The 26499-nt window shown below is 39.3% G+C and overlaps 1 protein-coding gene across 1 annotated transcript in view; it reads left to right on the top strand.

The window, feature by feature from the left end:
• Window positions 1-26499, top strand: part of GALNTL6 (polypeptide N-acetylgalactosaminyltransferase like 6) — a gene marked incomplete at both ends in the record, with an annotated part of 1125661 nt that overhangs the window by 1016090 nt on the left and 83072 nt on the right. Inside the window, one exon of the mRNA XM_082841967.1 lies at window positions 3228-3345. Within this exon, the coding sequence (XP_082698093.1) occupies window positions 3228-3345 (118 nt within the window). The remainder of the gene's footprint in view (window positions 1-3227; window positions 3346-26499) is intronic.

The raw sequence follows: 26499 nt of genomic DNA, 5'->3' as shown, positions 1-26499 counted from the left end.
GCCATTAAAAGATCCCAGTTGGGGCTTCCCTGGTGGCGCAGTGGTTGAGAGTCCGCCTGCCGATGCAGGGGACACGGGTTTGTGCCCCGGTACGGGAAGATCCCACATGCCGCGGAGCGGCTGGGCCCGTGAGCCACGGCCGCTGAGCCTGTGCGTCCGGAGCCTGTGCTCCGCAACGGGAGAGGCCACAACAGTGAGAGGCCCGCGTACCGCAAAAAAAAAAAGTCCCAATAAATTTAAAAGAATTTAAGTCATACAAAGTGTATTCTCTGACCACAATGGAATTACATGAAAATCGATAACAGAAAGATCTCCAAAAATTCCCAAATAGCTGGAAATTAAATTACACATTTTTATATAACCCATAGGTCACAAAAAGAAAACAAAAGGGAAAACTGGGAGTATTTTGAACATAATGAAGATGAGAACACCACATATTTTTCACAGGATTCTGCTAAAGCAGTACTTGAGGGAGATTTATAGTACTAAATAGCTATATTAGAAAAACAAAGTCTCAAATCAATAATACCAGCTTCCACCCTAAGTAACCAGAAAAAGAAGAGAAAATGAAACACAAAGTAAGTAGAATAATTAAACTAATAAAGACCAAGGAGAAATCAGTGAAATATAAAACTGAAAAACAATAGAGAAAATCAATATAACCAAAGGCTAATTCCTTAAGCAGATCAATAATATTGATAAACCTCTAGCCAGACTGACTAGGAAAAAAGAGAGAAATAACATAAATACGCTCAGCATCATTAATTGTTATGGAAAAATGCAAAATAAAACCACAATAAATACCGCTATGCCGCTGATATAGTGACTAAACTTCAAAAGACTGCCCGTATCGAGTATCTGAGGACGGGTAGCAGTTGGAATTCAAACACTGCTGGCGGAAATATAAAGTTACAACCTTTCTGGCAAAGAGTTTTGCAGTTTCTTAAAAGTTTAAGCCCACACCTACCATATGATTTAGTCATTCCACTCCTAGGCATTTCCTCAAGAGAAATGACAGCATATGTCCACACAGAGATTAGTACACAAAACTCATAGCAGCTTTATTTGTAATAACCCCAAACTGGAAACAAACCAAATGTTCATCAGTGGGTGAATGGATAATCAAACTGTTGTATAGTCATGCAAATGGAATACTACTCAGCAATAAAAAAGGAAGCAACTGTTAACACATGCCGCAACAAGGGTGAGTCTCGGAATAATGATGCTGAATGAAAGAAGCCAGACCCTCCCAAAGAAGAACACATACTGTATGATTCCATTTATAGAAAATTCTAGACAATGCAAACTAATCTGTAGTGACAGAGATCAATGATGTCCAAGCGGAAGGGAATGAGGAGAGGGTCAGGAGGGAGAGATTACAATGAGGGAACTTTGTCGGGGTGATAGATGTGTTCCTTTCTCTTGAATGTGGTGACTGCTGCACAGGGATATTCATAAGTCAAAATCTATCAGATTGTCCACTTAAAACATTTGCAATTCACTGTATGTCAACTATACCTCAATTACGGTGTTCAAAAGATTAATGGACAAATATAAGTAAATACACGAACAAATAAAAGGTTTGTTTCTTACCAGCCACTCACACTAGTCAAAACAGGAAGCACTCATTTATCTGGAGCTTGGCAAAAACATCAATGAAGGTAAAAAGGCCTGTTTGAATTTGTTTTATTATGCCTCAAATTAACAAAAAATATACTCCATGGTGAGTTTTTTATAAACTCATTAAGAAAACAAGATATTGTGTTCCCAACAAATTATTTACAATTAAAAAAATCCATCTAGGACTTTCTCTTCCCGGATATTTATACTAGTTCTATATCTACGATAATTCTAGTTGGGAGATTCATTCTGCACAGTGTAAATTCGGTTGCGCTCTGGTCTCATGCTTTACACAATCAAATGAGAATATGTTGGTAGGACTTAAGATCTTTCTTTTTGTGGTTCAGATCGAATAGGATTGCCTATTTCTGATTGCTTATGCCCAAGCCCTGTGGAATCAAAAAAACTCTCACAGAAACTCTATTGACCGAGTGTGTTTTTACAGATTTACTTGGTCTGCATCAGGTGTTCTCTAATTGTTTTATGTCCATATTTCTGTAGTTGTCTCTCTTCACCTCCTAAACACTGAAACAGAAACGGTGTTGCAGTAAAGAATTCAAAGGCTTTGAAATCAGGGGACCTGGTCCAGCTGCAGCACCTCCGCATCCTGGTGCCACCCTTGGGCGCTGGGCCCTACCTTTTTCTGCCTGTTTCTCCCAATAGCACACAGGGAGGATATACCCAGGGCTGCTGTGAGGATTAATCAAGGCAACTGGACAAGGCTGTCAGCCGAGAGCCCAACACATAGTGAACATTCAAAATCACAAGAGTGGACTTCCCTGGTGGTCCAATGGTTAAGACTCTGCCCTTCCACTGCAGGGGGAACAGGTTCGGAGAAGTAAGATCCCTGCATGCCGTGCAGCCAAAGTAATAATAATAATAATAATAACACAAAAGCTGCCTTTGAACTGCAAAAAAATTTTAAGGCAGGGTCCAATGATTATAAATTATAGCATTACATAGCAACATGACTGCAATATATCCTAGCGAAAGCAGAAAGTCTAAAAATTAGTATTTGATCAAAAAGAATATTTACTAGAAGGTAGACTTTAAAAAGTACATAATTAAAGCGAAAAGACCTAGCTTAAATTCCAACTTTGGCACGTTAATAGCTGGTTGGTTATTTTATTCTAACTGACAATCTCGTAGTCTGTAAAATGGACATGACCTGGAAATAGTAGGTGTTTGCTGAATACATACTGAGAGATTAAATCAAAGATATGGTCTACAACCGTGTTTTCTATACTTTCATCTGTCTGATAGCATAAGATCTCTTTGAGGAAAAGCCATAGAACTGATGGATTTTCCCAATATATCAGACACCAGTCGTCATGTACTTCTCTCTGATGACAAACATGGAGCCATTGCGTGGCTCCACGGGGCACTAGTGGCTTTAGAGCCTGAACTGTGAAGTTCAAAGCTCAAGGGGGTTCCAGGAGCGATCAGAGACCTAGTGTGAACTCATGTCCACTCACAGAAAACCCGAACTGAAAAGCCCCCTGCAGTGAACACTGAGACTTAAAGTTTGCTTTTTTTTTTCCCCCAAGCAAAATGCCATGTTCCCTGATGTTCATAGCTGTTTAAAGATTATTTTATTCCTTTCACAGGTCTCCCGTTATGGCTGGAGGTCTCTTTGCTGTGGATCGCAAATGGTTTTGGGAGTTGGGGGGCTATGACCCAGGTTTGGAAATCTGGGGAGGAGAGCAATATGAAATCTCTTTCAAGGTAAGCCGTCAGCACCCTTCTCACACTAGGTTGGCATCATTTTGACCATTCTAATAGAATGGCGTCATTTCGTTTTGTGACCTCCTATGTTGCAAATTAACAATGCAAATAGACATTTTCCCACCTCAGCTTTTGGATGAGAGAAGCTACTTCCTTCTGATGTTTCTGTGAGACGTAGTCATGCCATAAAAGAAACACAGATGAGAAAGAATTCAAACTCCCACTTGCAGGGGGGAACTGTGGTGTGCCAGCACTTCTGCTGCCCCGCTGGTACTGCATTCCTTCTCAGGCACCTAGAACAGACAGACAGAGGCATGAAGGTGAAAGAAATGGAATTACTGGAGCGTTTGCCCGTTGTGTTTGTTCTCGAAATAATACTCCACCTTTTGCTTGTAACCACTATTCCACAATTTCAATAACAGAAGAGTAATTTTAAATTCTGTAATAATCTAAATGGGAAAAGAATTTGAAAAAGAATAGATACCTGTATATGTATAACTGAATCACTTTACTGTACACCTGAAACTAACACAACATTGTTAATCAACTATGCTCCAGTATAAAACAAAAATTAAATAAATACAATATGAATGACAAATTAAAGGTATTCTTTATATAATTCCAAAACAAGTGAGTTTTTTATTTTTATCTGAAGTTGCCCAGGTTTCCACTTGTTTTGACCATAAGTACTCACAAAATTATACTTTATTACATATATATACATTCATATATTATATATATACATATAGGATATATGCAAGTATATGATAGAATATCCAATTTCAAGGTTTGTAAATGAAAAAAATTTACCACAGCACGTGAAGACCAGATAACCAAAGCAAAATAAACTGTGCAAAAGGATTTTTTTCCCTTTATCATTGTCATTATTCATATCGAAGATATAGTGATTCTTGCAAGATTTATCATACAGAAATCTCACTAAATAAATCAGCTTTCCTAATTACCTCTATTATAAAATCAAACCAATTCTTGGTAAGAAAATAAAGTGCATCCTGAATATAGTAAAAGTCAAACTTAATAATCCAGCTAAACTTTTTGAATTTATGCATAAAAGAAATTGACAAAACTGGTTTTTATTTAACTGTAACAACTACATTCTATGTGTTAGCAGAAACGGTATGTTGTCCCCAAAGTGTCATAAAATAAATATTCCAAAGAGAAACCCAGGAGACACGATTGCAGGCTTCAGGACATCTAGAATTTTCCATCTCACTGCTGGCAATAAGCCTTGAAATACTATTTATTAAATCAGTGCTTTTCTTTTTTACCATCACTGAAACACACCTAATTTCACATCTACGTTACTTTTTTCTTAAACTTTGTATACATACATTTACTCCATTTATTTAATGGTATGTGATGTACAGATGCTAGGCCAAGTGCTTTATATAATTTAAAATCACAACTCAGAGAAGTGGGTATTATTCCATTTTATAGATGAAGAAACTGAGACTTAAAGTTTTAAAAATTTTAGATTAAATTTTTTAAGTTTTAAAGATTAAATAAACTACCCAGTGTCACTTAGGGATTAAAATGCTCCACCTCCACTTAATTGCAGAGAATATAGAAATTTAAAATTGTCTGTTCACTCAAGGCATACCTACCAACACCATTCCAGAGTTCACGGTTAACCTTTTGATCCCTACCTAATGGTTCCTCTCACTGAACAGAGGTGAGTATCCTCATTATACCCTAAGAGCATAGCAGCAAACTTTGTACTGACCCTGGCAAAATACTACTGATTATCAGATATGGGCCAAAGTTGGGTGCAAGTTTACAGTAATACCTTCCACTGGAAAAACAGAATATTGCATTTGACTCCAGCAATAAAGGAAAATAGGCATTGCTCTATTTGCAATATCATCAGAAATTAAAGAATGCTTTTTACTTCTCATGGTTCAAGATTTTTTTTTGTTAGATTCTCTTCATTCACGAATTCTTTAACTTTAAAATGCTATTAAGAATATCTGTATTCTACAAATAATAAATGCTGGAGAGGGTGTGGAGAAAAGGGAACCCTCTTGCACTGTTGGTGGGAATGTAAATTGATGCAGCCACTATGGAGAACAGTATGGAGGTTCCTTAAAAAACTAAAAATAGAGTTTCCATATGACCCAGCAATCCCACTCCTGGGCATATATCCAAACAAAACTATAATTTGAAAAGATACATGGACACCTATATTCATAGCAGCACTATTTACAATAGTGAAGACACGGAGATAACCTAAATGTCTATCAGTAGATGAATGGATAAAGAAGACGTGTACATATATATAATGGAATATTACTCAGCCATAAAAAAAGAATGAAATGATGCTATTTGCAGCAACATGGATGAACGCAGAGATCATCATACTAAGTGAAATCAGTCAGAAAGAGAAAGGCAAATATCATAGGATATCACTCATATGTGGAATCTAAAATATGACACAAATGAACTTATTTGTGAAACAGAAATAGACTCACAGACATAGAAAACAAACTACCAAATGGGTAAGGGGGGGGTAAATTCGGAATTTGGGATTAACATACACACACTACTATATATAAGATAGATAAACAACAAGGACCTACTGTATAGCACAGGGAACTATATTCAATTTCTTATAATAACCTATATTAGAAAAGAATCTGAAAATACATATATATATAACTGAATCACCTAAAACACCGTAAATCAACTATACTTCAATTTTTCTTAAAAATTGTTTAATAAGAAAAAACAGAAAAAGAAAATCTGTAGTAAGCAGGAGATACCTGGCTTAGAATAATAAGCTGGGTGTGGATAAAAGTACTGTGGGAAGGCTGGAGCGTTTGCAGAATGGACATTTGCATTCTAAATCACAAAGGTATTTTCTAAGACAAATATAAACTTGACCCTCTCATTTCTCTGTCTCTTGTATCTATTGCTTCTCTTCGGGGTGACCTGAGATTTTATTACCCCATTTTCTCTTTCGCAGTTATCTGTCATTCTGAAGGATATAATTGGAATGCAGCCCTGTCGTCTTTGTCTAGAAACCATGGCAACAGAGCTAGAGGTTCAGGACTAAATTGCCCCAGGTTGTTTGATTGAAATGACAGATCCTTTGGCAACAGCTATATCTTACAGGGTCCCATTTCAGACACATCTCTCCGTTCTTCCCGCTATTGTGTGCTGACCTTGGGGTTCCTGTCCCTCCCTATTAGGATTTGTAACATGAGGGGGACACCCTCAAGCAGGATTAGGTAGAATTTGCATGGAAGATGAAGAATTTTCTCCATACGAGAGAAATTGAAAGAACTGTCCACAAATAGCTGTGTTCAATGGTATTAAAAAGTCAAAGCAAGATGGAATATCTGCATTTTGGGACACAGTCCATAAACTGCGATTAATTTTACACTGTAAAGCACGGTCAGATATACACTGGTCAGCCCTTCATGTTTGAGAGCATGTACGGATAACTGAGAATTTACTAGTCTATTTCACACCATAATATAGAAATTGTTTCAAGTCTGAAACTTAGAAGCTCTAAATCAAAAGATTTCTGTCTGTGGTTGTTATCAGGCATCTTTGCTTGCTGTTTGCATTTCAACCAAAGAATCATTTCACTGATGTTTATGACAAGATTCCATGGCTGAATGAAAATATTTCCAGAAAACTCTGCTTTATATCAAGCGCTGAGTTTTTGGTCAGACGGGATTTGGCTAAGAGGGCTCCTCAATTCCCTGTCTCTGTAAATATCTTTCCTTCCTTTTTCTAACATCTGACTAGGTGAGTGGATTTCATGCCATCACATAGAAACCAACACAGCGTAATTTTCAGGAGTCCATCAAGGAAAAGGGCTCTCTAGAGAAATGATCTCTCTGCACCGAGCCCAGTCTTCAATCTCTTTTAATATAAATCTGAATTCTCACGTGGCCCAGAATTATCCAGCTGCCTCTCAAACGTTGCTAGGTTAGCCAGCTGCCGGGAAGGAGAAAGGACCATTCACTCAGTCACTCAACAAGTTTTACTGAGCATCTAATTTACACCAGGCAGTGTTCCAGGTACTCAATTTGGAGCTGCATCTGGAAACAAAGAGGAAACCAAGACAGACTACAGAGTGTTACAGAGACAACCCTCCTTTAAACGGTGTGTGCCACTTAAGTTACTGAAACAGTGTTAACACCGTTATGGGTCTCTGATTGTCCAGAGTGCGTTTTTGTGTGTGTGTGTGTGTTGTTGTTTTGTTTTTGTTTTTGTTTTGCGATGCGCAAGCCTCTCACCGTTGTGGCCTCTCCCGTTGCAGAGCACAGGCTCAGCGGCCATGGCTCACGGGCCCAGCCGCTCTGCATGTGGGATCTTCCCAGACCGGGGCACGAACCCGTGTCCCCTGCATCGGCAGGCGGACTCTCAACCACTGCGCCACCAGGGAAGCCCCAGAGTGCATTTTTATACCCATTCCCCAAAGATCAAAGTCCAAATGTTAGCATTTTCAGAAGAAAACTCTTCCCAGAAAATAAAAGTGAACGATAAACACGAATTAGTCACCCACATGATTTAGAATGAAGGCCAGGGACTCTATTCCACAAAAATCCTCTGGCATGAGACATAAAACTTAAATCTACATAGAAGAGCATTAAATTTGGTTTGTCCTTTTCCACGCCCAGGAGCATAACAACACGGTCCCACCTTGGTCCAATATTTCTTGGGCCATCTTTTGTCTGGGGAGAGCTTGTGACCTCCAGCCTCAGCTGCGCAGAAACCTTCAGCACTCCAGGTGACGTGAATCTGAGCACCATATGTCCTAGAGCGAATCTAATAAGTCTGGAAGCCCCACGGCCTATCTGAAATCACTCGTAATGGATTGAAACACCCCACGCAACCACCTTTGTTATGTGCTCTCGTCCTTCCCATGTGTTAAGCTTAAGGTTCAGACATGTAAGGAAATTTTAACTTACCTCTCACAGTCTTTCAGCCCTTACCAGTCACTAACCCATTCAACCGGCATTTATTTAACGATTACAATGTGCCAACTCTGGGCTAAGTTCTTGAGGTTCCAAGATAAATGTGAGAAAGATTCTCTCCAGTAGCCGCCTGGAGAAGGAATTCATCCCAATTTCTCACTATTGTTTGGAACATATTTTATTTCCATATTCACAGTAATAGTTTAGGAACATATTCAGGAAGCTCTTCACCAGCCTCCCTCCCTCTCCTCTTTCAACTGATCTCCATTTTTTTATTCATTTATTCCCTGACCGCTTTATTTTCCCCTCCTGAAAGTTCACAGTGACTCCTAAGGACCCCACAAATCACAAATCAGATTAGCATATGAATCATAAACCAGGGAACTTTCTCTCAACCATCTGCCTCAGCTAACCGTCTCCAGCTACAGTGCCAAACCAACTTAAGTAGTGTTTTCCTTTCCTTCCCAGAAAAGAGGGAAACACAAACATCCATCACTGTCCCTATTTATTGCAGAGATTTTAACTAAACAGACTTTGATGAAATTTTTCCTGAAGATTTTAGTCATCCCCTCTAAAATATTAATCAGGAACCTTCACCATGAGTCCGTGTACTGTGCAAGCTAGACTCCGCAGAAAAATGCAAAGGAAGCCCAACAGAAGCCTTCTTCGGATCAAGTACAATTGAGATGAATATTTCACCCATTAAACATAAACATCAATGAAAGCAGAAAAGCACAAAAAAACCTACGTTAAGAATCTCCTCTTAAGTATAACATACAAATGGACATTTCTTCACCAATCTTCTAGTGCAAGAGAGGCCAAAGCTGTCCCTTCTGCCTTTGGGTCCTCGGATTGGGATAAACTAGAGATGCATGGACCACATCCACATTGTATCCACCATGAGTCCCAGCTTGGGCTCCTCTAAATTGGAATGAGAACCTAAAGTCACTTGGAAGCTATGTTCACGCAGTCACAGAATCCTTCCGGTTTTTTATGGTTTTACCCAATCCTTTAGTGTTACTCTGCTCACATCTAATTTGACAGCAATTTGTAAACAACTCCAGCTTTCAAACTCCTCAACTTCGTTTTGACACGAACAACAATTCTTTTCATAACAGTATTTCACCAATTCAAGTGATATTTCACTAAATTACATAATTACAATTTTTAAAAACTAGCACAATCCCCTCTGGGAAGAAATGCCTTTGAGATACACACGTAACTTAACAATTATGAGCCAGAAGTTCCAGGTGTATTCGATGCAGCCTGTATTCCGCATAGGTCCACCATAATATGAACGCCATTCAATACGTTTACAGAGAGACTAGAGAGGGATGTTTCACACAGTAAATTGAACAGAGATTCAGACCTTGCTGTCGAAAACTCTCAGTCTCATAAGTGACAGGAAAAGCTCATGTAGCACAGGCAGCTGCATTGCTGACTTTGCACAGAGGCAAATCACCCGGCTTATTGGGCTCAGGTCTGGGGCGAGGCTCTCCCCTCTGGGCCTCATCCCTGCCCAGGTGCCCCAGTCTCCTGCCCTCTGTCCAGGGGACTTACAGGTACCCAGGTTGCTGAGTGGCCAGGGTCTTATAGTGATGAGTCAGGGCAGGGGGGCAGCCTTGGTGACCTTTCTCCTGTCTCTTCCACTCTTGTGCACTGGTCCTACGGACCAGTTCCCACTCCTGTTTGCTAGCGGTCACTTCTGTTCCCTTCCCTCAAGCCCAATCTTGTGTAGTCTCTCTAAACTGAGAAAAAAAAAATCAGTCCTACAAGAAGCCTCTGGGGTTTCCTTGAATCTTGGCGTCTACATGGCTGGGGGTATGGAAGAAAATGCTCCCCAAGGAAAAATAGAAGATGGAAAACACAGTGAACAAAGGGAATACTTAAGTTTTAATCCTGCCACATACAAATAAACATTTCAGCTCAAAGAGACTAAAACATACCTGAGATTTTACTAGACAGCATCCGTTTATTTTGTACCCCTTTATGACTTTCAAAATCTTTACATGGAGCTCCCTGTGTCCCAAAGTCCTGGCCATTCTAGTCCTCCTATGGTGGTAATAACTATTATTTGGTCCTTTAACAAGGAAAAGTAATGACTTAGCATCTAAAGGTCACGGAATTAAATTTGTTATTCCATTCAACACTAATGCAAGGTAAAATATAATTTCCATCTCATAATTGCAAAGGCAGGCCATTACCTAGTTAATACCAAAGCAAGGAGCAGAATTGGGGTTCGCCCGCAAAACCATTAGGCTAATTTCTCTTAGCCGGAAAAAGTAGAAGACTTTATGCCCTGATGCACAAGTGGCTACTGTCATTCTCTGAAACCACTTTTAAAAAGAAATAAAGGGGGGCTTCGCTGGTGGCGCAGTGGTTGAGAGTCCACCTCCTAATGCAGGGGACACAGGTTCATGCCCCGGTCCGGGAAGATCCCACATGCCGCGGAGTGGCCTGGGCCCGTGAGCCATGGCCACTGAGCTTGCGCGTCCGGAGCCTGTTACTCCGCAATGGGAGAGGCCACAACAGTGAGAGGCCCGCGTACCGCAAAAAAAAAAAAAAAAAAAAGAAATGCAGGTTCTTCCGAACGGGAATTTTTATTAAATACGAGGGCTGACAACTTTTGTTATTATTTAATGTAAAATTTAATTTTTTACTGTCTTCAAAATGCAATGGTTATTCAATAAGGATTGCATATACATGATAGAGACTAATTGTAGAGTACAGAACACTCAGCTCTTTATTCAATCAAACAAGATAACAGCCGTCAATTTACAATTGTTATAGCTCAGGAAACTGTATAGTCTAGAGCTTAACCTCATTACAGAGCTTCTCAAGAACAAACATGGATTTCATTTATTTGTACTTAGAAAATCAACATAAACCCACTAAATTAGCTAAATTTAAAGTTTCCCTACACAGTATGAAGCTATGAAAAAAATTTCATGTGTATTTATAGTTCAACAATTGAATGTCATACAATTATAATTTACACTTTTAAACTGGAAAAGAAAGGTCTGTTCTTAGAGATCACTCAAAACAGAAAAGGAGAATATGAAGCAGAAACAAGAAAAGCCTAACTTTACCCTTGACAAAATTCTCAGGTATCTTACCCCCAACCACAGTGTCTAAGGAACGTTATCATATGCAGTAAGATCAATACAGTGGTGGTAAAACAGGGGCACGGGAAGACAGAATGACCCCAGCTACAAATCTCGTCTGAAGTCAGCAGATCTTACTTCCCCAAAGTAATTGGCACCTCCTAAGGGAAAAAAATCAACAATCACTTTTTTGAAACAGTAGCAACAGGTGTGACTGCTGGTGGCCAGAGCTTCTCTGGATTGATCTGGCACCAAAGAGAAGCATCTATGGAAGGCTGGGGACAGGTCTGAGGAGGTTTATACAGACCCGCCACATTTTCAGGAAGCAGGCTATTAATGAGGCAGGATGGAGGAAAGATACTCAAGCTCACAAGCAGCCCTACAGCAGCCAATTCCTGTTGGATGCAGACAAATGAAGGCTAAAAGAATTCACTCACGCACTAAATTGTGTGTCATAAGGTGAATGCCTACCGTACTTGGTAAGAAGAACGCACCCTACTCAAAGATAAATAATAACTTTTTAAAGGAAATAGCATATTAAAATATTACAAGAAAGGGCTTCCCTGGTGGCGCAGTGGTTGAGAGTCCACCTGCCGATGCAGGGGACACGGGTTCGTGCCCCGGTCCGGGAAGATCCCACATGCCGCGGAGCGGCTGGGCCTGTGAGCCATGGCTGCTGAGCCTGCGCGTCTGGGGCCTATGCTCCACAATGGAAGAGGCCACAACAGTGAGAAGTCTGTGTACCACAAAAAAAAAAAAAAAAAATTACAAGAGAAAAGGAAGAAAGGCTCAGGAATGGTCACCAAAATCATGCTGCTATACCTTTTTATAAATTCTTTTAAAAGGTTAATGAAGTCATTGACTCTGTAAAACAGTATGAAATGCTGAACTTTCTGAGATTAGGAAAAATGTTAAAAGACAAGAGAAGAAGATAGAAAATAAACAGCAGCAGTCAGGATATAACGAAAAAGAAGACAAAAACCAAAATGAAGATCACATTGAAAGCAACACAAAAGAGAAGGAATATTCTGAAAATATATAGGGACACAAAGATAAGATTGAGAAAAAGGAACAAAGTGAAATTAAAATGAGCAAAGTTAAAAAGTAGTAGAGTGGAATGACATGGAGGATAAAGGAGCTCATAGTAGTATTCCTAAGGGAAAAAGTTAAATTCAAATAACATATTTCAAAACCTAAGAGATACAGCTGAAGCAGTGCTCAGAAGAAAAGGCAGACTCTTAAATTCTTACATCAACATAAAAAATAATAAAAATAAACTAAACATCCATATCCAGTTCGCAAATAAAAAATAAAATAAAGCTAAGGAAATATTAATATGCATTTGAAAACTTAATGATTCAGAAAACCTAAAACTAGTAGTACAAGAGCTAGTTCTTTAGAGCCAAAGATAAATCATTAATAAGAGATATAGCTAGGTATGGAGACAGATAAATTAATTAGAAAACAGTTAATTAACATTTATTAGAAGAATACACAAACTCGGAAGCAATCTAAATGTCCATCAACAGATGAATGGATAAAGAAGATGTGGTGTTTATATATATGTATATATACACACACACACACACACACACACACACACACACACACACACACACACACACACACAATGGAATACCACTCAGCCATAAAAAAGAATGAAATAATGTCTTCTGTAGCAACTTGAATGGACCTAGAGATTATCATACTAAGTGAAGTCAGTCAGACAGTGAAAGGGAAATATCATATGATATCACTTATACGTGGAATCTAAAAAAAAAAAAAAAACAAAAAACAAATGAACTTATTTACAGAACAGAAATAGAGCCACAGACACAGAAAACAAATGTATGGTTACCAAAGGGGAAAGTGGGGGAGAGATAAATTAGGAGTTTGGGATTAACAGATACACATAAAATAATCTACATAAAATAGATTAAAAAACAAGGACCTACTGTATAGCACAGGGAACTACATTCAATATTTTGCAATAACCTATAAGGGAAAAGAATCTGAAAAAGAATAGATATATATATATAACAATCACTGTGCTATAAACCTAAAACTAACACAACATTGTAAATTGACTAAATTGACTATACTTCAATAAAATAAAATGTATAAAAATGGGGGAAAAAAGGAATTTTCAAAATTTAAATGATCATAAGAGATTGCTCAATTTTATGCAAATACAGTTAAGATTATAGGGAAAATGGATGATTTTTAACAAAATATAAATGACAAAACTGACCTCCAAAAAGAAAAAATCTGAACCAACTATATTGGTTTTCTATCACTACATAACAAATTACCACAAACTTAGTGGCTTAAAACCACCCAGAATTCTCCCACAGCCTCTGGATTGCAATCCAGCATCTTTCTGCAGGGCCTCTGCTAAGATCTCACAAGGCTGAAATCAAATTTTCGGCCAGCTCCATCCTTACCTGGAGGCTCAGCCAGGGAAGGATCTGATTCCAAGCCCCCTCAGGTTGTAGGCAGAACCCATCTCTCTGTGGTTCGGGGACCGAGCCACTACTGTCTTGCTGGCTGTTGTCTGGACATGACTTTCAGTAACCAGAAGCCCAGCTCGGGCCCTTGCCCTGTGTTCCCCTCCCCGGCCCTCTCGCAACAAGGCAGCTTTCTTCTTCAAGGCGAGAATCTCCTCAGACTTCACATCCCTACACCTCTGTCTTCAGGAAGGGCAGAGTCCCCTTTTTGGACTCACTGGTTAGGTCGGACACTCCCAGGATAACCTCCCTTTTTATTAATTCAAAGTCAACTAAATTGGGACCATAATTATATCTGCAAAAGCCCTTCACCTTTGTCACAAGGTCACCTTCACCTAAATCACAGACGTGAAATCCATCACAATCACACACCTTCCTACACTCAAAAGGCAGAGATAATACAAGGACTTGTGTACCACGGGGTGGGAATTTGGGGGGCATCTCAGAATTCTGCCCATCATGCTGCCCAATGATGATAGAAGAAATAGAGAAAACTGTCAAAAAGCTATCCCCTCTGAAAAATAAAGCACCAAACCTCAACAGTTTCTTCCAAACCTTTAAGGAACACTTAGGGCTACAATGTTTATCAAAAACTGTTCTCTAATAACAGAAAAGAAAGAAATCTTTCCAGTTGATGAGATAACTGGTGTAATATTGATAACAAAATCTGACCAAGATAGCACAAATGAATAGAAAAGTACAGACATATTTTACTTGTAAATACTAGCATTAAAAATAATAATTAAAGATTACACAACAGAATAACTATTCAAAGCCTAATCCACCAAAATAAGTGCAGCTCTAGGAATTTTCCCATTAATTTATTTAATATCATTTAGGATTATCCTGATGATAGTACGCAATTCAGTTAGACAAGATAATATAAGAGATATAAAAATTGGAAAGGAGGACAGAAATTTTGCATTAATTGCAAATAATATTACCATATATCTACCTGAACAATTCAAGTTGAACCAACTGAAAAACTACTATAAATAAGAAATTCAGTAAGTTGCTTGAGTAAAATGTGTGTGTGTGTAAATATACAGAAAACAGTAGCCTTTATGTATGAAAACAGCCACCCAAAGCAAGACACCCTTTACAACAGTAAGGAAAAACCAACTTGGAATAAACTTAAACATCCTAGACCTCCATGAAGAAATGTTACGATGCTACTGAGGGACACACAAAATAAATGAATAAATGAAAATTCATAATGAAGATAGTTCTCCCTAAGCATACTCCTGTATTTAATGCCATCCCAGTAAAAATGATAACATGAAGTTTTTTTGGATGGAGGAGGTTAAACGGGGACAGCTAGATAAACTGCCTCTAGTTCATAAGGGAAAACAAATAGAATAACAAGAAAATTTCTGGGGAAAAAATGATAGGGGGCTAACTTAGGTAATCAAATACAGAAATTAGACAGAGATACCTATGGCACAGAATTTAAATAGACCCAGATAATATGGGAATTTAGCATAAGATAAACATTTCAAATCAAGAGGAAGAGAGTGGATTCCTCAGTAAATAGTGTGGAACAACTACTTACCTAGGGAAAAAAAATAAAGATGAATCCCACATGTGAAAAGACACAGGTACACAGATATTTATCTCAATATTGTTTTCATTGATGAAAAATGAAAAAAGATTAATATCCATCCTAGGGGACTAATTAAATTAATCACTATGAACTACAGTATGGCCTTTAAAAAGAATGCAACAGGTGTATTTTTACTAATATGGAATAATATCCAAACCTATCATTATTAAATGACAAAAAAGACAAGGTACAAATGTATATGCAAAAATAAATATGGAGAGAAGATAAATTTTGTTATATATATTTAATAATTTATATCTATAACATGTCACATAATACAAATGTAAGCACTTATAAGATAAAATGACAATATTAATTTCACATGCAGACAATTGTCACAGATGTATTCACATATCCAGGAGATATTAATTGAGAGCCTACTGTCTGCCAGACACTGAGAATATAACTGTCAACAGAAATGACAAGTTCTCTATCTCATGGAATTTAGTCTGAGGAGAGACAGATCATAAATAAATAAGTGAATAAATAAACAAGAAAATTTCAGATGGTGCTAAGTGCTAAAAGGAGTCCAGCCAGCCAATATTACAAAGTAGGAGCCTCAGAGAAGAGATGGTTAGATCTGGCATCATGTTTTTAAAATATTTGCTTCTGTACCCAAACTAGAAGGTGGGGAATGGGCTCCAGTGTCTACTGGTCCTCAACCTCCTACTCCTCCAGCCTTGAGTGTGTCTGATCCAGCCATCACCAGAGCAAATGTTCCATGTGTTACAGGACCCACAGATTGGCAGGAGAAACTACAAAACAATGACACACTAGTGTCCCAAAGAAAGGGGGTTGTTCCCCGGGGCCCTGACCCCAAGCTGGTCCCTCGGTCCCCCTGCCCTCACCGTTGTTAATTTCCATACTCTTGGTTCCCAAGACAAGCCTCCAGCACATTGGCAGAGTACCTACAGTTCCAATTAATAAGCATTTTCCACTTTCTCCGCAGTTGTCTGAAAATACAGAAACCTCCTAGGGTGTTTAATTTATACTCCTGAAATAGTTTCCTTGTCTCCTTAGAAGGGTACAACTCAATCTCATTTTGGAAGCGTACTCTTTCCCACTTAAGCCACCTCTATATAAACTCTAGTGACGATGCTTTGTACAAATGGTTTTGGTAGAAATAAATTCAGTCTTATCAAATGTACTCATTAGAAATCCTTTTTATGCCAAGGATGATTCTAAAATACTTTATATACCTTCTCACTGCTTTTATGAGAGAGCTATATTAAAAACAAAAAAAACCTCTCCTTACTTCTGAGCCTGCAAATACCTCGAAGCGTAGTTGCATTTTGTGTCTAAAATGTGACACAAGCCTTTTTATGGTGCACCGTATACCTTCACATACACAAGAAAATATCTGGAGTTGTTCCTATGGGGTTTCTTTCCCTACAATATTTAGCCTAGGTGATATAAAAATAACCATTCTAGTTCAACATGCCCAGAATTGATCTTCCAAAGAAAATATTAAAATGACTCTAAACTCATTCAGAAACTCAAAGATAAACAGAAAGAGCTGCTAAATGTCTCACAAGCCAGTCTGAGATTCATTTCAATTATCCAACAAAAGGTACCTCAGGTGAAACAGAGCATTTTCAAGTTAAATTTTATGTCCATTGGATAGAGGCCTGGCAAGTCTAAATTCCTTCCAGTTGTTACTTCCTTTATGTCTGACGGCATTTTCCTAATTCCCTATTTAATTTTATTTTAGCTTTTATAGATAGCTGTAAAGAGAGCGGGATATAACAATTTACACAGCATTCGGTATCTGTGTTCAGGTCAATTTAACTTCCCATTGAAATCTTTTTCTAACGTTGAAAATTTTAAGAATTTTTGTATTTTTCTGCTTGCCATTTTCCCTAACGAGAAAAATGAAATACAATCTAATGACTCTAATGCAAGTCAGTTTACACCCCCGCAAAAGCTCAAGAGATATATGTTTAGAAAGTTACCTAAAAAGCTCCACACAGTTCTCAAGCCTGTCACCCAAAGCCCAATGACAGTACTACACAGAGCATGGGGGTATATGCACGCATCGACTTTAGAGGTATAAGGATTTGATTTTTACACTTTACATCAAGGTCAGCAACCTACAACACACCAGGACCCTGTAAGCTGACCCCACAACTCCCTCCCTCTCTTCAAACTGTGAGAGGACAGTTGAGAATACAATCCCTACCTCGTTGCCACACATTCAGACTTGCATGTCGCCATAAGCCTGACCCCCCCACACACACAGGTCAACATGTGGATACATGACACGCATCCCCTGGAGCCCACACATACCAGAAGAATAAAGCTGGTCCCCTCGGGTAATATTAACACATGACCACTATTCTTGAGCACCTATTATGTGCCAAGGGTGCTCTGTGATTATTCAATCGAGTCCTTACAACCATCTCCTGAAGCAGACACGTTAGCCCAACTTTATAGAAGATGAAAGTGAGACTCAGGAAAAGGTAGGAACCTGCCCAGTTCAAGACCTACTGCCAAACGTTCTTTGCTCTGTCCTGAATCGTGAAAGCATGTCAGCTTCTCAAGATAAAAAAATATCACGTAAATGCCATTATGAACCTTTAAGAGTGCTCACATTTTTTATTCTGATGACATTTCTTCATTTTGAATGTTTCCGCTCAAATTTCAACACTTATCAACTGAAGCTTAGAAGACCGTTTGCTTTTCCAAAGTTTCCGATGTAACTGTCTTCATCTGAGTAGCTTTTGAATGATGTGCTTCACACCCCCAGACACTCAAACCCTGGCTGTTCAGAGAGATTTTTTTTTAGTTTGATTGGAGTATAGTTGATTTACAGTGTTGTGCTGGTTTCAGGTGTACAGCAAAGTGATTCGGTTATACATGTACAGATATTCACTCTTTTTCAGATTCTTTTCCCATATAGGTTATTACAGAGTACTGAGTAGAGCTCTCTGTGTTATACAGTAGGTCCTTGTTGATTATCTATTTTATATATAATAGTGTGTATTTATCTCTCTCCACCCCCCATGTTTCCCCTTTGGTAATCATAAGTTTGTTTTCAAAATCTGGGAGTCTTGTTTCTGTTTTGTAAATATTGGGTTGGCCAAAAAGTTCGTTCGGGTTTTTCCATAACATCTTACAGAAGACCCGAACGAACTTTTTGGCCAACCCAATAAGTTCATTTATAGCATCTTTTTAAATTAGATTCCATATATGAATGATATCATATGATATTTGTCTGACGTACTTCACTTAGTATGACAATCTCTAAATCCAACAAGAGAGAGCTTTCTTAATGTGGACTCTTTGGTTTACTAGAAGACAGAAACCCAATTCCGACTAACTTAGAGGAAAGGGGAAACTGGACAGGACACTCAAGTAAACAAACTGTGAAAAAGTCAAAGAAATGAGTCAGCCTCTGGGAGGCTGCCAGGACCCTTTCCCTGAGCACCTGGCCTCTGCCGCTCTCTGAAGAATACTCCTTCCACCCCTCAGGGATGGCCACTAGAAGCTCTCAGGCTTTCATTCTCTGCTTCGCCACCAGAGAGGTCATTCCAATTTCATGAAATCCCAAGGAAGGATTTCAGTTAGCGTGACCTGAGTCCGGTTCCCACCCTGCCACTCGGAAGGTAGGATGACTGACAGCCTGACTCAGGGGTGAAGGAGAAGCACATGTTTGGGTATTTCCCTAAAGGAAAGAAGTTGTTCCCCTACAGAAAGCCAATTTTAAAGAGTTTTTTAAGAAGTTTCATTTCTTTTTAGCAGATGGTGAAGCCAGAAAATTTAAGCAATAAACTTAAAATCTGGAGTCGCACAGAAATAATAGTAAAAAGCGAACACTTTGCTTCTACTGTATCTTCTAAGCTATAGAATAATGAGTTAAGGGACATGAGGGACTGTGTCCTTAAACCATAGTATTTTTACCTAGAGAAGCACTCTGAAGATGTTCCAATCCATTCGTTCCTCCCCAAGAATTAATGTTTCAGATAAACCAAAAAGGGATATATCTGTTTTTATGTCCCACCCCAATCACTGCTTTTAGGAGCGTAGTGTTACTGCAAATATAAACATCACGTCTTAAAAACAGGATCTTCTGAACCACGTACCCTCTGAAACCCTGCCATCCCCACCCAGACCTCTTGAAGCTCATTAAATGCAAGATAGCTTGGGCACGATTTGTTTATACTGACGTAACAGAGCATTTCTTACTTTGAAATAATCTTAAGCAGATGGCTCAGAAACAAGAGCTTCCCCCTTGAGACTAGAAACCAACATATCCTCAGTACAGACTGCAGATACATTTTCCCGTTTCTCCTTTTATTATGTTCCGATCAACAAATAGAAAAGGAGAGTCGGGCAAGGTCAAAATAAGCTGTTCTTTTTTTCTCCTAATCTCTAAGAATAACCTCAAAACCCAGGTTTCTAAGAATAAAGCAAAGCAATGGTGTGCATGTGCCTTTCCATTGTTACCTTTTTTAGATCAAGTCAGGTCGAAAAGTACAGTTTTTATTACATCCAGCCTAGAAAACGAGTTTAATGACAGACACGGCCCTTTGCAATATCTACACACTAAAGCTTTTTAGGTTAACAACTAATATTTTAATTTCTAGATAGATGGTACAAAGGGGTTGATTGTCTAGTCTTAAGAAGTTTTTCAAACATAACCCATCCAAGTCACACCACACACTTAGAAAGTTATTTTCCAGCCCCAGAAATTTAATTTCTTATTTATATATGCTCTGTCCTTTTATCATCAATCACTTCTTTACACTAAACCAGTTACAAACGAAAATAAGCTCAAGACAGCTTATTCCCTTGAAGCTTGTATTTGAATATACTAGAGAGCATAGCTTTTACTGGCAGCTACAAGGATTATCATTAAATAACTGTATTGTTTGGAATTAACCTTACTTTCTATCAATGAACGAGTAGTTCATTCATTTATTCAACAAATACTTACAGGGCACCAACTGTGTGTCAGGCACTGTCCTAGGTGCTTGAGATCCATCTCTCAATAAAACACACAAAGATACTTGCCATTGTTAGGGAGAGAGGCCGATAAATAAGAAACATAATGAATCACTTTGTCATACAACTGAAATTAACACAGCATTGTTAATCAACTATACTCCAATGTATCAATAAAATGAAAAGTTTAAAAAAATAAAGAAATTAACATAATGAATAAGTGAGTGAGAAGGTGTTAAGTGCTGGAGAACAGAAGCAGGGTGGGGTGAGGAGGGCTGACAGTGTGCGGTGAGAGGGTGTTTGGGGCCAGAGGCTTTGGAGCTAAGACTTGAAAGAGATGACGAGCTAGCCGTGGGGAGTCTGGGGAGAGAATTCCAGACAGAGGGACCAGCCGGCACAAACGCCCTAACACGGAAGGGTGTCTGGCATGTCGGAGGAACAGAAAAGAGGCCAGAACTGCTACAGCAGAGGGAGGGAGGGGCAGAAGAGGGCGAGGGAAGATTAGAGGGAGAGCAGGCTTTGGAACTGAATGCACTAAAACATTTCTTTTTTCTTAAATTTAGGTCACCATTTCCATGTAGTATATTATGCTTCATCTTATACTTGATAATGTTCCCTTACTAACCTCCTGACAACCAATTTCTTACTGAAACTCACTCATATTCCATATGACTGCTGTAATTGTATGATGCCATTCAATTTAACATTCTCTGTGCCGAAACTCCAGTTTGTGGCTGGTATTGAAAAGTGATTAAAAAAGAAGGCAGGCATTCAATTATTCATTCAATTTGAGCTACATGATGAAAAAAACACACTGTGCTCATTCACGGGTGAAATAACACTGCTTTAAAATATTTATGTTGTCAAAAGAAGGCATGTTGTTTGTAAATCTAAAATGTTTCTCCAAGAGTTAGATGCTTAAGTATGACAATGCCATAATATTTTTAAAGAATATCATCACATCACGCTACCAGGAAATGTCTTTTAAAAATATAAACCACGTCTTTCGGAACAAATATAGGATTTGAGAAATGTCACAACAGTTGTGCTTTCCTGAAGAAAGCATGTACCCACTCTGTTACCCAAACGTACCTCCCTAGTGTGTCAGGATATGTATGCATCCCTCTACTGAGACAGACACTGCTATTGAAGACTGAAAAAAATAAAGAAGTATGTGGTGATATCCATGGTATAAATAAACAAAACAACTCTACTTATCTTTGATAAAGGAGGCAGGAATATACAATGGAGAAAAGACAGCCTCTTCAGTAAGTGGTGCTGGGAAAACTGGACATTTCTTCTACATGTAGAAGAATGAAATTAGAACACTCCCTAACACCATACACAAAGATAAACTCAAAATGGATTAAAGACCTAAATCTAAGGCCAGACACTATAAAACTCTTAGAGGAAAACATAGGCAGAACACTCTATGACATAAATCACAGCAAGATCCTTTTTGACCCACCTCCTAGAAAAATGGAAATAAAAACAAAAATAAACAAATGGGACCTAATGAAACTTAAAAGCTTTTGCACAGCAAAGGAAACCATAAACAAGACCAAAAGACAACCCTCAGAATGGGAGAAAATATTTGCAAATGAAGCAACTGACAAAGGATTAATCTGCAAAATATACAAGCAGCTCATGCAGCTCAGTATCAAAAAACAAACAACCCAATCCAAAAATAGGCAGAAGACCTAAATAGACATTTCTCCAAAGAAGATATACAGACTGTCAACAAACACATGAAAGGATACTCAACATCACTAATCATTAGAGAAATGCAATTCAAAACTACAATGAGGTATCACCTCACACCAGTCTGAATGGCCATCATCAAAAAATCTACAAAGAGTAAATGCTGGAGAGGGTGTGGAGAAACCTCTGCACTGTTGGTGGGAATGTAAATTGATACAGCCACTATGGAGAACAGTTTGGAGGTTCCTTAAAAAGCTAAAAATAGAACTACCATATGACCCAGCAATCCCACTACTGGGCATATATCCTGAGAAAACCATAATTCAAAGAGTCATGTACCACAGTGTTCATTGCAGCTCTATTTACAACAGCCAGGACATGGAAGCAACCTAGGTGTCCATCGACAGATAAATGGATAAAGAAGATGTGGCACAGATATACAATGGAATATTACTCAGCCATAAAAAGAAATGAAATTGAGTTATTTGTAGTGAGGTGGAGGGACCTAGAGTCAGTCATACAGAGTGAAGTAAGTCTGAAAGAGAAAAACAAATACCATATGCTAACACATATATATGGAATCTAAAGAAAAAAAAAGGTTCTGAAGAACCTAGGGGCAGGATAGGAATAAAGACACAGACGTAGAGAATGGACTTGAGGACACAGGAAGGGGGAAGGGGAAGCTGGGATGAAGTGAGAGTATAGCATTGACATATATACACCACCAAATGTAAAATAGATAGCTAGTGGGAAGCAGACGCATAGCACAGGGAGATCAGCTCGTTGCTTTGTGACGACCCAGAGGGGAGGGATAGGGAGGGTGGGAGGGAGGGAGACGCAAGAGGAAGGAAATATGGGGATATATGTATACATATAGCTGACTCACTTTGTTATACAGCAGAAACTAACACACCATTGTAAAGCAATTATACTCCAATAAAGATGTTAAAAAAAAAAAAAACACCTCTGAAAGTAGAGACAATTGAGTTGGTGTGTTTATGGTGAAAGCAAGTTGGCCCTGAGGTCATAAGAAGCGGGACTAAATGGAGAAGGTCTTAGAGCCCCTACATAAGTAGGAGTATAAGCATAATTGAATGAGATGATCACACTTAACAAATATTTATTATCTAAACATGAAGCGAATCATTACGCACATGCAAATAAGTCACTTGATTCCTGTTGTCATAAGCACTGTCTCTACTTGAAAGAAAGTTCCATGCATTCAGAACTTTGAATCTCCAACAGTGAATGATGCCTGGCATACAGTAACTGCTCGCTACCCTGTCTGTCGACTTGATTCATGAATTACCTGAAAAGAGAAGTACGGGATGGAAAGAGAGTATAAAACAGGAGTCCTAACAAATCTAGGTGAAATTTGGAAAATAAATAGGAAACACCAGTCAAGGGGTAGGAAAGACGAAGGGGAGAATTTCTTTAGAGAGAAAAATTTACAGCAGCAAGCCCTGAGGAGGGGAACTAGGTTCTTTCTAGAGAATCAAAACTAGACCACATGGGGGAGGAAGGGGAGGGGAAGAAAGGAGAGAGTGATTGAGGGACAGTTAAGCAAAGACGAGATAATGCAAGGCTTGGGAATCTTTATGCAGGAGTTGTAACGCTACCCTGGCAGCAATAGAAAACCACTGAAGGATTTTAAATGGAAGCATGATAGACTCAGATTCATGCTTTTAAGTGATCACAGTGGCAATATGGAGAAAAAAAATAAATTCTAGGATTCCTTTTTAACACTGGTGTTAGCACTTTTTGACAAATCTGGACAGACATTTTCTGAATTGGACTTAGCTATAAAGAAAAATTTCTGAGGGGGAGAATTTTAAGAATTGGAGTAGGTTACCAATAGAAGGCATAACATTTGCTTCATTGGTGATGGCGGTGGGCAGAATTCCAAGCTGCCCCTCTTCCCTGGCTTCCTCCTACACTTAAGTTATATTCCAGGGCAAAAAAGTCATGGCAAATGTAATTTCTAGTTAGTTCACGCTAAGCTAGGACAATGACCCTGGTGGGCCTAAACTAATCACAGGGGCCCCTTGATTGATTGAGACTCAATAAATTAATATATTTATTGAGTGAATACCCTTACAGAAACTGTACTACTGCCTTTAAATTTATTTTGCTCAGTTAATTCTCACAACTCAGTAAGGTCTTTTTTTCTTTTTTCCCAGTCAAGCTAGACCATGCTCTTTTTTTTTTTTTTTTTAATTTTTATTGGAGTATAGTTGCTTTACAGCATAGGAGCCCCTGTAGAGCAGGGAGTTTTCCCCAGCAGGGAGCACAAGAAGTCAGGGAGATTTAAAGCCTGAGAAGGGTTCTATGTGAGGGCGGTTAGCCGTGGCTAAGAGGGAGAGTTCCCGGAAAAAGGAACTGAGAATGGGTCTGGGAGCAGCCCTGGGCATCCCCAGCAAGGAAACGGGCCCTTGTCCTACAGCTGTCAGGAACTAAATGAGCCTAAAGGCAGGTTCTTCCCCAGAGGCTCCAGATAAGCGCTCAGTCCAGCCACCACCTGGATTTCAGCCTCGTGAGATGCCAGCCAGGGGACCCCACAGAGCCCACAGGACCTCTGACCCACAGAAACAGGAGATCATAAATAAATGTGTGATGTTAGAAGCCACCAAGTTCTGGTAATTTGTCACACACCCATAGAAAGATCTTTAAAAACTGTATTACAGTGACCCTCCAAAGAGAATTAGAATTTCATTTTTGTGTGTCTGTTTGGTTATTTTTTGCCCTACCTTGGAAAGGAAGGCAACGAGGATTTATTTAACTTTCTCTTATGGCTGTCCTTTGTCACCATCCCCTTGTCCCGCAAGAGGGATTGGCCACCTCACCAAATGATGAGAGAAATGTGGTCCCCTTTTCATGAAAAATAAACTCCTGGGCCAACCAATCACTCTCTCCCAGCTGCAGATGGTAGGAAAGCTTCTCTGCCTTGACACTTGCCTACCTCTGACATTTGATTACACACAGGACTCCTGAACATTCTCTGCCCTCCGGTTTCCCACCACTGCATCTATTGTCTAGTTACTTTCAAATTGTCTCTCTTTAAAATGCACAACTGGGACTTCCCTGGTGGCGCAGTGGTTGGGAATCCACCTGCCAATGCAGTGGACACGGGTTCGAGCCCTGGTCCGGGAAGATCCCACGTGTCGCGGAGCAACTAAGCCCGTGCGACACAATTACTGAGCCCGCGTGCCACAACTACTGAGCCCACGAGCCACAACTACTGAAGCCCGTGCACCTAGAGCTCATGCTCCACAACAAGAGAAGCCACCGCCATGAGAAGGCCGCGCACCTCAACCAAGAGTAGCCCCCGTGCGCCACAACTAGAGAAACCCCGTGCACAGCAACGAAGACCCAACGCAGACAAAACTAAATAAATAAATTTATAAATTAAAAAAAAATAAAATAAAATGCACAGTTAATAAAAGGAAATAATCTCACAAATATTCAGGTTGTTTGATTGAATAAAGTTTTTGATAAAATTAAAATTGTACTTTAAAAATTCACTGTATTTGATTTAAAATGTCAGAAGAGACTGAAAATAGAACCAAACAAAACAGGGTTCTTAGAGTGGACCAACTGCTGTAATAATCCCCAAGTCTTGGTAACTTAGCATCAGTCATGCAGCTGCTACACTTCAGCCCTGGGAGAGAAGGAAGCTGTGTGCTCTGCTCCACCCCGGTTTCCAGACACTCAGGCCCCATCTGCTTAGTGACTCCACCACCTTCTAGGGGCTCAGAGGCTTCCTCTGGATCTTCTGCAATTCATCAGGCTCTGAGGGAGAAGAGAATCATGAAGGGGAGAAAGGAAGTCCCCGCTTACTGACTTGAGCCCAGAGGTGATGCACATCACTTCTGTCCACATTCCACTGGCAAGAAACAAGCATACAGCCCCTTCTGAATACCAAGGAGCTGGGGATTATAGCCTGGCAGTGAGCCCCGGAAGAAGTGAGCATGGAAATTTGTACGTCCTGCACTGTATCTCCCACAGTAGGATGAGATAAAATCTGTGGGTGACCTCTAAATTTTTATCACGTGTTAGAGTTCACCTCCACCGTGGATTTGGAAGTCTGTAGTCCAGTTATTACTGCCTGACGAAGCACCCCAAAATCTACAGCATAAAACAAGCATTGTATCAAATTCATGGGTCCCAAATTCAGAAAAGGTACAAAGGAGAGAGCTCATTTCTGCTGCATGGTATCTAGGGTCACAGCTAGAGGCTGGACTCATTTAGAGGAATCTTCATCTACATGCCCAGCAGTTGATGTTGGGTGTTGGTGAAAACAGCTGAGGCTGTCGGCCCGAGCACCTACACGTGACCTTTCATGTGGC

The sequence above is a fragment of the Leucopleurus acutus genome (assembly GCF_964270905.1).
Source record: "Leucopleurus acutus genome assembly, chromosome: 7".
NCBI lineage: Eukaryota > Metazoa > Chordata > Mammalia > Artiodactyla > Delphinidae > Leucopleurus > Leucopleurus acutus.
The sequence above is the reverse complement of the archived record's forward strand: the minus strand, read 5'-3'. Positions and strand labels throughout refer to the sequence as shown.